At 39.5% G+C, this 17,975-nt stretch overlaps 3 protein-coding genes across 3 annotated transcripts; all 3 read right to left on the bottom strand.

The window, feature by feature from the left end:
- Positions 1 to 2,112: 2,112 nt before the first annotated feature.
- LOC108417030 (interferon-induced protein with tetratricopeptide repeats 5-like) lies at positions 2,113 to 5,175 on the bottom strand. The gene is made up of 2 exons (XM_037544284.1): positions 5,139 to 5,175; positions 2,113 to 3,856 (listed from the first exon to the last, which is right to left on the bottom strand). The coding sequence occupies exons 1-2, from the start codon at positions 5,173 to 5,175 to the stop codon at positions 2,376 to 2,378; spliced, it is 1,518 nt and encodes a 505-aa protein (XP_037400181.1). The 3' UTR covers positions 2,113 to 2,375.
- A 662-nt stretch (positions 5,176 to 5,837) lies between these two features.
- Positions 5,838 to 9,926, bottom strand: LOC119264981 (interferon-induced protein with tetratricopeptide repeats 5-like). The gene is made up of 2 exons (XM_037544040.1): positions 9,842 to 9,926; positions 5,838 to 7,737 (listed from the first exon to the last, which is right to left on the bottom strand). Exons 1-2 carry the CDS (start codon positions 9,844 to 9,846, stop codon positions 6,303 to 6,305), a joined length of 1,440 nt encoding a protein of 479 aa, XP_037399937.1. The 5' UTR covers positions 9,847 to 9,926; the 3' UTR covers positions 5,838 to 6,302.
- Positions 9,927 to 12,106: 2,180 nt separating this feature from the next.
- On the bottom strand, positions 12,107 to 17,272 carry LOC108416992 (interferon-induced protein with tetratricopeptide repeats 5-like). The gene is made up of 2 exons (XM_037544012.1): positions 17,184 to 17,272; positions 12,107 to 13,996 (listed from the first exon to the last, which is right to left on the bottom strand). Exons 1-2 carry the CDS (start codon positions 17,186 to 17,188, stop codon positions 12,562 to 12,564), a joined length of 1,440 nt encoding a protein of 479 aa, XP_037399909.1. The 5' UTR covers positions 17,189 to 17,272; the 3' UTR covers positions 12,107 to 12,561.
- Positions 17,273 to 17,975: the final 703 nt, after the last annotated feature.

Below are 17,975 nucleotides of genomic sequence, written 5' to 3'. Positions count from 1 at the left end.
TTTTCAGTTTAAGATGTATGTTACTGTGCTAGCTAAGGCTAGCCATATTAATATTACCCAGCCAGCCAGATGAATGATAGCAGTGAGGCAGCAAGCTAACGCTAAAGCTAAACTTGGTTCTCCAGCTACGACCTGATTAACACTGAACTGGTTATTTTCTCGGTTTAACTTCAAAACGAGTGACATTAGTCAAGCCATAGCTCTTTATAGTAGCCTGTTTAGCTAGCTAACCTAGCTAGTCAACATTCTAGTTAATATCCTAACCGTGGCAGCCTGGTCTAAAGCTCAGCTCCCTGGTGGCACTAAATCATCTTAAACTCTTAGTTTCTAGCCACATTCAGACACATTCAGCCTGTAACTGTTTTAGTTGAGTTTTCCTTTACATTTTTATTTATTTTGTCCTTTTATTTATTTAATTTTCTGTTTTACCTTTTTATTTATTTTATTCCGTACTTTTCGCCTTTTAACTTTTTATTTCATTTATTTCTTCCTTTTATTTATTCTGTCTTGTTTTACTGTTTATTTTATTTCCATAACTTACTTTTTTATATAAACTTGGTGTTTTAACCCTCTTTCTTTGTGCTTATATTTTATTATTCCAATTATTAATCTCTATTTTATTGTGTTACATTTTAGCCTGTCCACTTATCAGTTTATTCTGAATTATTTTATTTCTTCTTAATTAAATCCTCATTGCTTGTTTTTTGCTCTTACCATTTAATTTGTATTCTGTTTATAAAGTTCCTTATTTTAGCTTGCCTGCTTAAATATTTGATTTTAATTGTAATTTTTTTCAGTCACTTTAAGTTAAGGGGCGGGGTTTGGGGGGGGGTGCCGATAATATGTTTGCATCCACCTCAGAAAGTATGTAGTTGCACCCCTGATTATTATAATGGCTACACGAAAAAGAAGATGTCTTTTTAACTCTGTGTTTTCTCAAAAGGCGCCATTTCCTCCAGACTTTTTCCTTAACAAGGAGAGTTACGTCTCTTTAACATACCAGAAAATAATGGATTAATCATTTTCGACAATGCGGTATTTGACTCAGACTGAATGCGATATGAGTATTTTTAGGTTTGATCCGATTTTGATCGTTGATTCTGAGGTCAAGATTTGTGTGTGCGTAGCTCCTCACCCTCCCCTTTACTCTGCTGCGTTACACCCATGTGCCTGGTTTTGATCATTGACACTACGGTTGAGCAATATAGGAAAAATTAAGCTTTTTTTATAAATATTTTGAATGGGATATGAATTATGATTACTTTCTGTAAACGTCTGTTTAATTTAAGGCTTGTTTATTTGTCCAATATGGTTTTTCTCTGTTCTTACCTAAGAACAAATCCCAAATAAGAAAACGTTGGTGAATGTCAGAATCATCGTATACCTGTGTAAGTGGGTCTAACGAAGATATTTCTTCCTAGGAATGGTTGGTGAATGAGGTCCATTGTTTTTAAAAACCGCACATCTTACGATTAAAAAAATCACTCTTTCAAATTGCAATAAAAAGATGAATCGGCCCTAACTGACAGACATCACTGGGAGTAAATGAGAAAAGTAGAGGAGCTGGAGAACGACCTGCCAGCTGTGCGCGGAGTCAGCGGAGTCTGTTACTCCTATAGTAACAAGCTGCTTGTTAAGGGACTATAATTTCGTCTTAGGCTCGTGCCTGTGACCAAATCACACGCTCTACTTCTTGATAAAGCCAGGCCTGGGATCGTTTATTTCTAATTGCTGTGTTTATGGCAGCTTAAATCTCACCAGGTTATTTAAAAGTATGTAATGTGTATGGCTACATGGTTGCTGAGCAATAAAAGTGATGTGATATAAAGACAGTTCTCATTTGAGTTGAACTTTTATTCATTTTATTTACTGATAATACAGGAGTGTCCAACTTTGGTCCTGGAGGACCACAGTGCAGCACAATGAAAACTCAAGACCTTGAGTAACATTGAGTAATACAAGTAGTATATAAACACACGCGCGCACACACACACACACACACACACACACACACACACACACACACACACACACACACACACACACATATATATATATATATATATATATATATATATATATATATATATATATATATAAAACATACATATATAACAAAGTGCAGAGTAAGTAAAACACTACTTCAGAACTTCTACTATGTCATAAAATTGACTCAACAAGCAGTTCTCTATTTGCAGGGTGAAATTTGAATTAACATCATCAACTAAACATTTGCAAAACTTAATCCAGTGTACATCTTGAGTCAGCTGAGCTATAGATAATCTGCAATATTCCAAGGATAGTAAGTATATTGTAAAGGCACCATTATATTAATATAACCCCAAGGATATGTGAATAGGCATGAAGTTATAATGTTACTGTAAAGAAAGCCTGAGGTCACAAAGATTACTTAGGTACTCTGCATTGTCTTCATAGCTCAGAGCTTTCTCATAGCACTCTATGGCGTAGCGTTTCTCTCCCTTTTCCTTATGGATGAATCCCAGTATTCCAAATGCTTCTGCATCCTTTGGATTCCTGGAGATTCTTTTCTCTGCAATCCTTTTCAGATGTCCAGCACTTCTCCTACCTTCACTCTTATCAGGACCCATCTTCAAACACTGCATGTAGTGTTTGATGGCCAAAGACTCGCACCTCATTCCGTACTCCTGGAATTCTGCATAATAGAGTAAAAGCAGCTGGTAGGCATCTTTTTTTTCTGTAGCTACCTGGAATGTAGCCTGAAACTGCTCCTCTGCTTTTGAGAGTTCCTGGTTCTGTCCATACTGCAGAGCCAGCTCACTCATAGCCGAGATGAAGGAGGGCTTCAGTGTAATGGCCTTCTCTAAATGGTAGATGCACTGATTACGAAACCGCTGAATTTCAGCACTTTTGCTGTGGTGGCTCCCTGCACGATGCAAATCGATTTGCTTTTTCTTGTATGAGAGGGCCAGCTGATGATGTATGAGGCTTGAGTTGGGCACCCTTTCCAGTGCTCTCTTCAACAAAGCGACGGCCCTGTCCACAGAGCCGTGGTTCCTGAAAAATATCCCAACATATCGGATCACGTGTGGATGTTCTGGAGAGTTCTCTAATGCTTTCTCCACTAGGCTCTCAGCCTCATCATACTTCTTGTAAACAGCCAGTCTCAGACCCAGCAAAACTTTAAGAACATCATCATATGGGTTCGTCTCTATGGCCCGTCTCAGCTGCTTAATTGTGGGTGAATCTGTTGGATTGGTGTGCTCAGTTTCTGTGCGGTACAGAGCAATGGCATAACCAGCATTATATTCACCAGCATCTGGCTCCAGCTCCAAGGCCTTCCTGAAGCACTCCTTAGATCTTTCATAGTACTTGAGAGAAAACTTGAGAAAGGTCCATCCCTTTTCTCCAAGCACTTCAGGATAAGGGACAGAAGTAGAATCAGGGGGATATTTTTCCTTGATGTCCTTCAGTTGATCCAGGTAACTTTTGCATTCTTCATAATCTTTTCTGTTGTAGTGCAACCACGCAAGGTTTCCACAGGGAACAACAAGCAGCTTGTCACACTCTTCTCCATGGCATTCTTTTGTGAGCTCTACAGATCTCTGAAAGTGGCTTAGAGCCTCATCATGGGACCCCAGAAGATACTTTACAAATCCAATGGAGTTGTATGTGCGTGCGACTCCTGCCTTCTTTCCAAGGTCAAAGTTAATCTGGTCTTCCAGCCTATTCAGAAGATCAGTCAGATCTGTATCCTCTTTTCTTAGAGCCCAGGTGAAATGACATTCCAGCTGGAGAAGTTTGGTTTTAAAAACTATGTCTTCAGTTGAACTGAAAGTAAAGCAATTAGGTGAGTTACATGAATGAACTTCATGATCTGATAATAAAGTTAGATAGTCTAATGTAGTGGTGGGTGAAATGGCAATACACTATTGTCACAATAAGCTTTTCTGAGCCCATCACAGGGATTGGTATAGCCTGTTTTGGAGCATCTATTGACTTCTTGTTCATGTCATTATACCAAAAACAAGACACCAAAATTCTAGAGTGCAAGAAGAGTCCGCAATGAATGAAAACGAATTTGCTGTAGTTTCAGACTCTCTCACTAGCGCCCTCATATGGAGTTTCTAAGGTGATGTGGTGATTATTTTTGAATACTGTGTATATATTGAGGCCACAAGTTAATACAACCCCATTTCCAAAAACGATGGAACGCTGTGCAAAATGTAAATAAAAACAAAAGGGAATGATGTGCAAATCATTAAAACCCTATATTTATTTGAAATTAGTATAAAGACAACATATAAAATGTTGAAACAGTGAATGTTTTATTTTTAAATATCCTCATTTTGAATTTAATGCCAACAACATGTTCCAAAAAAGTTGGGAGGGGGCAACAAAAGGCTGGTAAGGTTGTGTAATGCTAAAAAAAACAAAAAAAAAAACACCTGGTGGTTGATTGACAACAGATCAATAACATGATTGGGTATAAAAAAGCATCCCAGAGAGACTGAGTCTTTCAGAAGTAAAGATGGGGAGGGGTTTACCACTCTGTGAAGGACTGCATGAGCAAATTCAAAAAAGAACATTTTTAAAGCCAAATTTTAATTTTAATGCTTTTCATCATCTATGATACATAATACTTCCAAAAAACACTGTATGTGAAAGCAGTTTGGCACTGCATCCACAAATGCAAGTTAAAGCTCTTAAACGCAAAGACGAAACTGTACATAAACAGGATCCAGAAATGATGCCACCTTCTGTAGGCCCAAGCTCATTTAAAATGGACTGAGAGAATTTATTTACAAAAATAAATTCCAGTAGTATTCTCTGTGAAACTGAAAGTTGTATAATATTCGTGTGCTTACTCTGGAGTAGGGGCGTCTCACTTATCCTATTAGATTGGGGGGAAGGAAGGAAGAGCCGTTAGGTTTGTATTTAAACAAATATATTTTCACTTCGGGTGGCGGCCGCGTTAAAGGTTTCTGAAGGCCACTTCACCAAATCTGCTAGTGGCTCACTTTTACATCTACGCTAGAGTATTTTTTTTTTTTCTGTCGCTTTACACAACAGGATAGGCCTCAACATACCTGTTGCGATATTAGGACCCACATCCTTCCACTTTCCAGTCGTCCAGGGTAACAGCTATTGAATACTACCCCTACTAGGTGGGCAATATCGTCCCCCGCTACACATCTCACTTATAAAAACTACAGCAGTCGGTCTCCTCAGTTCACAAACGCTTACAGAGTGTTGTTAAAATATGTTGTTGGCATCAAATTCAAAATGGGCTGATATGTCTGAACAGCTAACATGTTGTCTTTGTAGCATTTTCCTTTAAAAATATGGTTTACACAATTTTGGTTTGCATAGTGCGTTCTATTTGTATGTACATTCAGCACAGCATCCCAACTTTTTTGGAAAATGGGGTTGTATATCAAGGCTATGAATTAATATACTGTGTCCACATGACCTCAATATATCAATTGGTGACCTCAATATCTTAATATGTGGCCGGGAGAAACTTAATACGAGGCCACGCCTTTTAAAAAATAATCACGTCAGCTCAGGGGCTCCTTACCCTCAACCTTCTGATGAGCCAGGAAAATATTACTGAATGGGCTTTCTCCTTAACTAGAACTCTGCTAGGAATGCTGTTGTATTGTCAGTATTGATTAAATATAGGGTGATATAAAAGAAAACAATTGTATAGAGCTTGTAAAAACAAACCAGTCGTGTCACACGTCTAATTGCTGTGTTTATGGCAGCTTAAATCTCACCAGGTTATTTAAAAGTATGTAATGTGTATGGCTACATGGTTGCTGAGCAATAAAAGTGATGTGATATAAAGACAGTTCTCATTTGAGTTGAACTTTTATTCATTTTATTTACTGATAATACAGGAGTGTCCAACTTTGGTCCTGGAGGACCACAGTGCAGCACAATGGAAACTCAAGACCTTGAGTAACATTGAGTAATACAAGTAGTATATAAACACACAAACACACACACACACACACACACACACACACACACACACACATATAAAACATACATATATAACAAAGTGCAGAGTAAGTAAAACACTACTTCAGAACTTCTACTATGTCATAAAATTGACTCAACAAGCAGTTCTCTATTTGCAGGGTGAAATTTCAATTAACATCATCAACTAAACATTTGCAAAACTTAATCCAGTGTACATCTTGAGTCAGCTGAGCTATAGATAATCTGCAATATTCCAAGGATAGTAAGTATATTGTAAAGGCACCATTATATTAATATAACCCCAAGGATATGTGAATAGGCATGAAGTTATAATGTTACTGTAAAGAAAGCCTGAGGTCACAAAGATTACTTAGGTACTCTGCATTGTCTTCATAGCTCAGAGCTTTCTCATAGCACTCTATGGCGTAGCGTTTCTCTCCCTTTTCCTTATGGATGAATCCCAGTATTCCAAATGCTTCTGCATCCTTTGGATTCCTGGAGATTCTTTTGTCTGCAATCCTTTTCAGATGTCCAGCACTTCTCTTACCTTCACTCTTATCAGGACCCATCTTCAAACACTGCATGTAGTGTTTGATGGCCAAAGACTCGCACCTCATTCCTTGCTCCTGGAATTCTGCATAATAGAGTAAAACCAGCTGGTAGGCATCTTTTTTTTCTGTAGCTACCTGGAATGTAGCCTGAAACTGCTCCTCTGCTTTTGAGAGTTCCTGGTTCTGTCCATACTGCAGAGCCAGCTCACTCATAGCCGAGATGAAGGAGGGCTTCAGTGTAATGGCCTTCTCTAAATGGTAGATGCACTGATTACGAAACCGCTGAATTTCAGCACTTTTGCTGTGGTGGCTCCCTGCACGATGCAAATCGATTTGCTTTTTCTTGTATGAGAGGGCCAGCTGATGATGTATGAGGCTTGAGTTGGGCACCCTTTCCAGTGCTCTCTTCAACAAAGCGACGGCCCTGTCCACAGAGCCGTGGTTCCTGAAAAATATCCCAACATATCGGATCACGTGTGGATGTTCTGGAGAGTTCTCTAATGCTTTCTCCACTAGGCTCTCAGCCTCATCATACTTCTCGTAAATATCCAGTCTCAGACCCAGCAAAACTTTAAGAACATCATCATCTGGGTTCGTCTCTATGGCCCGTCTCAGCTGCTTAATTGTGAGTGAATCTGTTGGATTGGTGTGCTCAGTTTCTGTGCGGTGCAGAGCAATGGCATAACCAGCATTATATTCACCAGCATCTGGCTCCAGCTCCAAGGCCTTCCTGAAGCACTCCTTAGATCTTTCATAGTACTTGCGAGAAAACTTGAGAAAGGTCCATCCCTTTTCTCCAAGCACTTCAGGATAAGGGACAGAAGTAGAATCAGGGGGATATTTTTCCTTGATCTCCTTCAGTTGATCCAGGTAACTTTTGCATTCTTCATAATCTTTTCTGTTGTAGTGCAACCACGCAAGGTTTCCACAGGGAACAACAAGCAGCTTGTCACACTCTTCTCCATGGCATTCTTTTGTGAGCTCTACAGATCTCTGAAAGTGGCTTAGAGCCTCATCATGGGACCCCAGAAGATACTTTACAAATCCAATGGAGTTGTATGTGCGTGCGACTCCTGCCTTCTTTCCAAGGTCAAAGTTAATCTGGTCTTCCAGCCTATTCAGAAGATCAGTCAGATCTGTATCCTCTTTTCTTAGAGCCCAGGTGAAATGACATTCCAGCTGGAGAAGTTTGGTTTTAAAAACTATGTCTTCAGTTGAACTAAAAGTAAAGCAATTAGGTGAGTTACATACATGAACTTCATGATCTGATAATAAAGTTAGATAGTCTAATGTAGTGGTGGGTGAAATGGCAATACATTATTGTCACAATAAGCTATTCTGAGCCCATCACAGGGATTGGTATAGCCTGTTTTGGAGCATCTATTGACTTCTTGTTCATGTCATTATACCAAAAACAAGACACCAAAATTCTAGAGTGCAAGAAGAGTCCGCAATGAATGAAAACGAATTTGCTGTAGTTTCAGACTCTCTCACTAGTGCCCTCATATGGAGTTTCTAAGGTGATGTGGTGATTATTTTTGAATACTGTGTATATATTGAGGCCACAAGTTAATACAACCCCATTTCCAAAAACGATGGAACGCTGTGCAAAATGTAAATAAAAACAAATGGGAATGATGTGCAAATCATTAAAACCCTATATTTATTTGAAATTAGTATAAAGACAACATATAAAATGTTGAAACAGTGAATTTTAAAATTTTAAATATGCTCATTTTGAATTTAATGCCAACAACATGTTCCAAAAAAGTTGGGAGGGGGCAACAAAAGGCTGGTAAAGTTGTGTAATGCTAAAAAAAAAAAAAAAACAAAAAAAAAACACCTGGTGGTTGATTGACAACAGATCAATAACATGATTGGGCATAAAAAAGCATCCCAGAGAGACTGAGTCTTTCAGAAGTAAAGATGGGGAGGGGTTTACCACTCTGTGAAGGACTGCATGAGCAAATTCAAAAAAGAACATTTTTAAAGCCAAATTTTAATTTTAATGCTTTTCATCATCTATGATACATAATACTTCCAAAAAACACTGTCTGTGAAAGCAGTTTGGCACTGCATCCACAAATGCAAGTTAAAGCTCTTAAACGCAAAGACGAAACTGTACATAAACAGGATCCAGAAATGATGCCACCTTCTGTAGGCCCAAGCTCATTTAAAATGGACCGAGAGAATTTATTTACAAAAATAAATTCCAGTAGTATTCTCTGTGAAACTGAAAGTTGTATAATATTCGTGTGCTTACTCTGGAGTAGGGGCATCTCACTTATCCTGTTAGATTGGGGGGAAGGAAGGAAGAGCCGTTAGGTTTGTATTTAAACAAATATATTTTCACTTCGGGTGGCGGCCGCGTTAAAGGTTTCTGAAGGCCACTTCACCAAATCTGCTAGTGGCTCACTTTTACATCTACGCTAGAGTATTTTTTTTTTTTTCTGTCGCTTTACACAACAGGATAGGCCTCAACATACCTGTTGCGATATTGGGACCCACATCCTTCCACTTTCCAGTCGTACAGGGTAACAGCTATTGAATACTACCCCTACTAGGTGGGCAATATCGTCCCCCGCTACACATCTCACTTATAAAAACTACAGCAGTCGGTCTCCTCAGTTCACAAACGCTTACAGAGTGTTGTTAAAATATGTTGTTGGCATCAAATTCAAAATGGGCTGATATGTCTGAACAGCTAACATGTTGTCTTTGTAGCATTTTCCTTTAAAAATATGGTTTACACGATTTTGGTTTGCATAGTGCGTTCTATTTGTATGTACATTCAGCACAGCATCCCAACTTTTTTGGAAAATGGGGTTGTATATCAAGGCTATGAATTAATATACTGTGTCCACATGACCTCAATATATCAATTGGTGACCTCAATATCTTAATATGTGGCCAGGAGAAACTTAATACGAGGCCACGCCTTTTAAAAAATAATCACGTCACCTCAGGGGCTCCTTACCCTCAACCTTCTGATGAGCCAGGAAAATATTACTGAATGGGCTTTCTCCTTAACTAGAACTCTGCTAGGAATGCTGTTGTATTGTCAGTATTGATTAAATATAGGGTGATATAAAAGAAAACAATTGTATAGAGCTTGTAAAAACAAACCAGTCGTGTCACACCGTCAATTTAAAACTGCGTAGTAATAAGGAGCTGACAGGACGTTTGCATTTATCTTTTAATGTGTTTCCTCCTGTTCCAGCTAATGAAGGTAGCTCTATCCATTTTTCAGCTAACTGCTGTTCAGGTAAAACAACAGTATATTTTGCCATCTCCCACACACATAGACAGACATAGACGCTTACCTCATGATGATCAGCCCCCGGTCTTTATCTCAGTGTGCAGTGAGCTCGATTTGGTTTTTGTGCTCTGTGAAGTCTCCGCCTCTAGATCCACAGCGGCGAATGGAAACCGAAAGCATTCGCGTTTCTTTAAGTTTACCATTGAGTAAATACAGGGAGTCAGCATGACTTTCTCTGATCCTCCGAAGTTTCGTTTTTCACTCGCGTTTTCTCTTCATTGAGACATTCACTGGACCCCCTCCTCTAATGAGCACTAGAGTTGTTAAAGACAACAGCCATCACAGGGAATATTTGACAGTCTTTTGCAAGTTTATATCCTTACATATTTTGTTCATGAAATTTTCCAAATAAGTAGGCAACCAAATCATACATTATTTAATCAAATATGCATACATTCCAGTCTATGGATAACGTGAGCGTTAAAATGTGGCTTTCACTGCGAGGACACTCTCCAGAGAGTGAAATCTTATGCACTGCTTAAAAAAAACATTTTCAGGTAATTTTGAAGTACACAATATAGCACAATGTTATTAGTAGTATATCAATAAAACGGTCTGTAATATTCTTCAGAGTTAGATTAGGTATGAATATTTCAAATTTGATGTATTAGAATTAGAAGATGAGTTTTTGGTTCGGAGAGTAGAAGTGCCATTTTGTAAATACACTATATTGCCAAAAGAATTCGCTCGTCTGCCTTCACACACAAATGAGCTTGAGTGACATCCCATTTTTAATCCATAGGCTTTCCACAAGGTTTAGGAGTGTGTTTATGGGAATTTGTGACCATTCTTCCGGAAGCGTATTTGTGAGGTCAGCCATTGATGTTGGATGAGAAGGCCTAGCTCGCAGTCTCCACTCTGATTCATCCCTAAGGTGTTCTATCGGGTTGAGGTCAGGACTCTTGAAGGTCAGTCAAGTTCTTCCACACCAAACTCGCTCATCCATGTCTATATTGACCTTGTTTTGTGCACTGGTGCGCAGTCATATTGGAACAGGAAGGGGCCATCCAAACTGGATACCACAAAGTTGGGAGCATGAAATTTTCCAAAATCTCTTGGTCTGCTGAAGCATTAAGAGTTCCTTTCACTGGAACTAAGGGGCTGAGCCCAACTCCTGAAAAACAACACCACACCATAATCCCCCTCCATCAAACTTTACACTGGGCACAATGCAGTCATACAAGTGTCATTCTCCTGGCAACCCAGAGTCATCCATCAGACTGCCAGGTGGAGAAGTGTGATTCATCAAGTGTGATTCATGAACACGTCTACACTGCTCTAGAATCCAGCAGCAGGCGTTTTATACCACTGCATTCAACACTTTGCATTGTGCTTGGTGATGTAAGGCTTGGATGCAGCTGCTTGGCATGAAGCTCTCGATGCTGTTCTTAAGCTAATCTGAAGGCCACATGAAGTTTGGAGGTCTATAGCGATTGACTGCAGCATCTATGCGCCTCAGCATCTGTTGACCCTGCTCTGTCATTTTATGTGGCCTATCACTTTGTGGCTGAGTTGCTGTCGTTCCCAATCGCTTCCACTTTGTTATAATAGCACTGACAGTTGACTGTGGAATATTTAGTAGTGAGGAATGTGGAATGTGGAAAGTGATTTCATGACTGGACTTGTTGCACAGGTGGCATCCTATCACGGTACCACTCTGGAATTCACTGAGCTCCTGAGAACGACCCATTCTTTCACAAATGTTTGTAGAAGCAGTCTGCATGCCTAGGTGCTTGGTTTTATACATCCGTGGCCATGAAAGTGATTGGAACACCTGAATTCAATGATTTGGATGGGTGAGTGAATAATTTTGGCAATATAGTGTACCATCAGGTAGCACAAAGGAAACAGAAATCTTTGGATTTCTTTTCAGTGATATATAGTACATGACATAGTCATATATGGTGATTTCTGACCAAGCCCCAAATTGCAATAAAAAGATGAATCGGCCCTAACTGACAGACATCACTGGGAGTAAATGAGAAAAGTAGAGGAGCTGGAGAACGAACTGCCAGCTGTACGCGGAGTCAGCGGAGTCTGTTACTCGTATAGTAACAAGCTGCTTGTTAAGGGACTATAATTTCATCTTAGGCTCGTGCCTGTGACCAAATCACGCGCTCTACTTCTTGATAAAGCCAGGCCTGGGATCGTTTATTTCTAATTGCTGTGTTTATGGCAGCTTAAATCTCACCAGGTTATTTAAAAGTATGTAATGTGTATGGCTACATGGTTGCTGAGCAATAAAAGTGATGTGATATAAAGACAGTTCTCATTTGAGTTGAACTTTTATTCATTTTATTTACTGATAATACAGGAGTGTCCAACTTTGGTCCTGGAGGACCACAGTGCAGCACAATGAAAACTCAAGACCTTGAGTAACATTGAGTAATACAAGTAGTATATAAACACACACACACACACACACACACACACACACACACATATAAAACATACATATATAACAAAGTGCAGAGTAAGTAAAACACTACTTCAGAACTTCTACTATATGTCATAAAATTGACTCAACAAGCAGTTCTCTATTTGCAGGGTGAAATTTCAATTAACATCATCAACTAAACATTTGCAAAACTTAATCCAGTGTACAATTTGAGTCAGCTGAGCTATAGATAATCTGCAATATTCCAAGGATAGTAAGTATATTGTAAAGACACCATTATATTAATATAACCCCAAGGATATGTGAATAGGCATGAAGTTATAATGTTACTGTAAAGAAAGCCTGAGGTCACAAAGATTACTTAGGTACTCTGCATTGTCTTCATAGCTCAGAGCTTTCTCATAGCACTCTATGGCGTAGCGTTTCTCTCCCTTTTCCTTATGGATGAATCCCAGTATTCCAAATGCTTCTGCATCCTTTGGATTCCTGGAGATTCTTTTCTCTGCAATCCTTTTCAGATGTCCAGCACTTCTCTTACCTTCACTCTTATCAGGACCCATCTTCAAACACTGCATGTATTGTTTGATGGCCAAAGACTCGCACCTCATTCCGTACTCCTGGAATTCTGCATAATAGAGTAAAACCAGCTGGTAGGTATCTTTTTTTTCTGTAGCTACCTGGAATGTAGCCTGAAACTGCTCCTCTGCTTTTGAGAGTTCCTGGTTCTGTCCATACTGCAGAGCCAGCTCACTCATAGCCGAGATGAAGGAGGGCTTCAGTGTAATGGCCTTCTCTAAATGGTAGATGCACTGATTACGAAACCGCTGAATTTCAGCACTTTTGCTGTGGTGGCTTCCTGCACGATGCAAATTGATTTGCTTTTTCTTGTATGAGAGGGCCAGCTGATGATGTATGAAACTTGAGTTGGGCACCCTTTCCAGTGCTCTCTTCAACAAAGCGACGGCCCTGTCCACAGAGCCTTGGTTCCTGAAAAATATCCCAACATATCGGATCACGTGTGGATGTTCTGGAGAGTTCTCTAATGCTTTCTCCACTAGGCTCTCAGCCTCATCATACTTCTTGTAAACAGCCAGTCTCAGACCCAGCAAAACTTTAAGAACATCATCATCTGGGTTCGTCTCTATGGCCCGTCTCAGCTGCTTAATTGTGGGTGAATCTGTTGGATTGGTGTGCTCAGTTTCTGTGCGGTACAGAGCAATGGCATAACCAGCATTATATTCACCAGCATCTGGCTCCAGCTCCAAGGCCTTCCTGAAGCACTCCTTAGATCTTTCATAGTACTTGCGAGAAAACTTGAGAAAGGTCCATCCCTTTTCTCCAAGCACTTCAGGATAAGGGACAGAAGTAGAATCAGGGGGATATTTTTCCTTGATGTCCTTCAGTTGATCCAGGTAACTTTTGCATTCTTCATAATCTTTTCTGTTGTAGTGCAACCACGCAAGGTTTCCACAGGGAACAACAAGCAGCTTGTCACACTCTTCTCCATGGCATTCTTTTGTGAGCTCTGCAGATCTCTGAAAGTGGCTTAGAGCCTCATCATGGGACCCCAGAAGATACTTTACAAATCCAATGGAGTTGTATGTGCGTGCGACTCCTGCCTTCTTTCCAAGGTCAAAGTTAATCTGGTCTTCCAGCCTATTCAGAAGATCAGTCAGATCTGTATCCTCTTTTCTTAGAGCCCAGGTGAAATGACATTCCAGCTGGAGAAGTTTGGTTTTAAAAACTATGTCTTCAGTTGAACTAAAAGTAAAGCAATTAGGTGAGTTACATACATGAACTTCATGATCTGATAATAAAGTTAGATAGTCTAATGTAGTGGTGGGTGAAATGGCAATACACTATTGTCACAATAAGCTTTTCTGAGCCCATCACAGGGATTGGTATAGCCTGTTTTGGAGCATCTATTGACTTCTTGTTCATGTCATTATACCAAAAACAAGACACCAAAATTCTAGAGTGCAAGAAGAGTCCGCAATGAATGAAAACGAATTTGCTGTAGTTTCAGACTCTCTCACTAGCGCCCTCATATGGAGTTTCTAAGGTGATGTGGTGATTATTTTTGAATACTGTGTATATATTGAGGCCACAAGTTAATACAACCCCATTTCCAAAAACGATGGAACGCTGTGCAAAATGTAAATAAAAACAAAAGGGAATGATGTGCAAATCATTAAAACCCTATATTTATTTGAAATTAGTATAAAGACAACATATAAAATGTTGAAACAGTGAATTTTTTATTTTTTATTTTTAAATATGCTCATTTTGAATTTAATGCCAACAACATGTTCCAAAAAAGTTGGGTGGGGGCAACAAAAGGCTGGTAAAGTTGTGTAATGCTAAAAAAAAACAAAAAAAAAACACCTGGTGGTTGATTGACAACAGATCAATAACATGATTGGGTATAAAAAAGCATCCCAGAGAGACTGAGTCTTTCAGAAGTAAAGATGGGGAGGGGTTTACCACTCTGTGAAGGACTGCATGAGCAAATTCAAAAAGAACATTTTTAATGCAAAATTTTAATTTTAATGCTTTTCATCATCTATGATACATAATACTTCCAAAAAACACTGTCTGTGAAAGCAGTTTGGCACTGCATCCACAAATGCAAGTTAAAGCTCTTAAACGCAAAGACGAAACTGTACATAAACAGGATCCAGAAATGATGCCACCTTCTTTAGGCCCAAGCTCATTTGGACCAAGGTGAAGTGGAAAAGAGACTTGTGGTTTGACAAATCAACATTTGAAATTCTTTTTGGAAATCATGGATGCTCCTTCTTCCGGGCTTAAGACCACTCGGCTTGTTTTCAGTGCACAGTTCAAAAGCCAGTATTTATAATGGTATAGGGGTGCATTAGTGCACATGGCATGGGTGACGTGCGCATCTGTGAAGGCATCATTAATGCTGAACGATACATACATGTTTTGGCAACATATGCTGCCATCTTTTTCAGGGAAAGCCTTGCTTATTTCAGCAAGACATTGCCAAACGACATTCTGCAGGTATTACAACAGCGTTGTTCTCTATTAAAAGAGTCCGGGTGTTAAACTGGCCTGCCTGCAGTCACCCACTGAAAACATTATAACTAAGTCGACGCTGAACTGTTGCGCAGCTGAAATCCTATATCAACCAAGAAAGGGAAAACATATGTGTAGCATAGGAGTTAGTGATGTTCGATACCACCGATTTCCTTTGCAGTATAATAATGAATTGGAGTATAGGAGTATGTGGGCTGCATTTTGCTCTTTTCTGTGATTTGCACTCTGTGTGGTCCGTGGGGGGTTGTGTATAATTGTAGTGGAAGCCAATTGGATGCGTTGTCAAGAGGCGAAGCTAAAAAAATAAAACAAAATAAATAATAACCAGAAAGAAAAGCAGCGCGATTACGCGTTTTTATTTTGCTTATTTACTAACCTAGCTCTCTGATTTTAAACTGCAAAAGCCTTTTACCTTTAAACACACGTCTGAGAGGGGAATCGAGCTGTTCTAAGAACTCGGTTCGAGCGATCTCACGGGAGATTCGAGTGAAAGACGGCTGCGTGGAGTTTGTGAAACGGTGGACGTGATGAACTTTGTCATGGACTGTAAAAAAGTTCAGAGCTCCGTCAGAGCAGGTTACCGAGCTGAGGACATTCAGTATTACTGTGAGTCGAAACTAAGAAACTCGTGCTGTTAACTGTCCAGAGCAGCTTTTCGCGTGAGTTTAAAGTAAAGCTCGTGTCGGGAGCTAACCGCCTGCATCGGGATTTCATAGGTCAGATACTGAGAGCAGTGGCCTGAGGCGGAAGTTTGGCACGGCCAGGGTAGTTCATCGCATTCCGAGGGGCAAAAGCTGCATAGACCGTTTCCCTGGGTGGAAGCTCACTTCCAAAGTTCAGGAGGGAATTAAGTGACGTTGGACGCTTCTGTGGCATCGTAGGGACTTCAGTTCGCCCCAGGTGGTCATTACTCCTCTAGAGCTCCCCTGCCAATCAAACGACATCCTCCAGCGCCCCCTCTCGTCGGTTAAAGGAAGTAACTATTTGACTTTTTTTCTCTTTTACTGTTGAAAGCTTTGAGAGACTTTTTGTTATACTGTTGAGAGATAAACAACTCTGTTGTTGGACTGTTCAGAGTTTTTGAAACATTTTTAAGACATCAGTACCTTTTTTTAGATAAAGCTGGGAAGCAAAGATTGTTGATACTGAAACACACACTGCATGTAATATTCCAATTTTATTATTGTTTATTTTTTCTCTTTTTTTTGACCATTCAAACAAAGCTAATGTTGGCATCAAATTCAAAATGGGCTGATATGTCTGAACAGCTAACATGTTGTCTTTGTAGCATTTTCCTTTAAAAATATGGTTTACACGATTTTGGTTTGCATAGTGCGTTCTATTTGTATGTACATTCAGCACAGCATCCCAACTTTTTTGGAAAATGGGGTTGTATATCAAGGCTATGAATTAATATACTGTGTCCACATGACCTCAATATATCAATTGGTGACCTCAATATCTTAATATGTGGCCGGGAGAAACTTAATACGAGGCCACGCCTTTTAAAAAAATAATCACGTCAGCTCAGGGGCTCCTTACCCTCAACCTTCTGATGAGCCAGGAAAATATTACTGAATGGGCTTTCTCCTTAACTAGAACTCTGCTAGGAATGCTGTTGTATTGTCAGTATTGATTAAATATAGGGTGATATAAAAGAAAACAATTGTATAGAGCTTGTAAAAACAAACCAGTCGTGTCACACCGTCAATTTAAAACTGCGTAGTAATAAGGAGCTGACAGGACGTTTGCATTTATCTTTTAATGTGTTTCCTCCTGTTCCAGCTAATGAAGGTAGCTCTATCCATTTTTCAGCTAACTGCTGTTCAGGTAAAACAACAGTATATTTTGCCATCTCCCACACACATATACAGACATAGACGCTTACCTCATGATGATCAGCCCCCGGTCTTTATCTCAGTGTGCAGTGAGCTCGATTTGGTTTTTGTGCTCTGTGAAGTCTCCGCCTCTAGAGCCACAGCGGAGAATGGAAACCGAAAGCATTCGCGTTTCTTTAAGTTTACCATTGAGTAAATACAGGGAGTCAGCATGACTTTCTCTGATCCTCCGAAGTTTCGTTTTTCACTCGCGTTTTCTCTTCATTGAGACATTCACTGGACCCCCTCCTCTAATGAGCACTAGAGTTGTTAAAGACAACAGCCATCACAGGGAATATTTGACAGTCTTTTGCAAGTTTATATCCTTACATATTTTGTTCATGAAATTTTCCAAATAAGTAGGCAACCAAATCATACATTATTTAATCAAATATGCATACATTCCAGTCTATGGATAACGTGAGCGTTAAAATGTGGCTTTCACTGCGAGGACACTCTCCAGAGAGTGAAATCTTATGCACTGCTTAAAAAAAACATTTTCAGGTAATTTTGAAGTACACAATATAGCACAATGTTATTAGTAGTATATCAATAAAACGGTCTGTAATATTCTTCAGAGTTAGATTAGGTATGAATATTTCAAATTTGATGTATTAGAATTAGAAGGTGAGTTTTTGGTTCGGAGAGTAGAAGTGCCATTTTGTAAATACACTATATTGCCAAAAGAATTCGCTCGTCTGCCTTCACACACAAATGAGCTTGAGTGACATCCCATTTTTAATCCATAGGCTTTCCACAAGGTTTAGGAGTGTGTTTATGGGAATTTTTGACCATTCTTCCGG

This window comes from Pygocentrus nattereri, chromosome 13 (assembly GCF_015220715.1).
Source record: "Pygocentrus nattereri isolate fPygNat1 chromosome 13, fPygNat1.pri, whole genome shotgun sequence".
NCBI classification, from domain to species: domain Eukaryota; kingdom Metazoa; phylum Chordata; class Actinopteri; order Characiformes; family Serrasalmidae; genus Pygocentrus; species Pygocentrus nattereri.
This window is presented reverse-complemented; position numbering and strand designations above follow the sequence as displayed.

Excerpts from the sequence above, each read along its gene's own strand:
- LOC108417030 (XM_037544284.1), bottom strand. The coding sequence starts at position 5,175 with ATGTGTAGCGGGGGACGATATTGCCCACCTAGTAGGG. Across the intron at positions 3,857-5,138 it reads ATATTGCCCACCTAGTAGGG|ATCATGAAGTTCATTCATGT; the intron begins GTAGTATTCAAT and ends CTTTATTATCAG.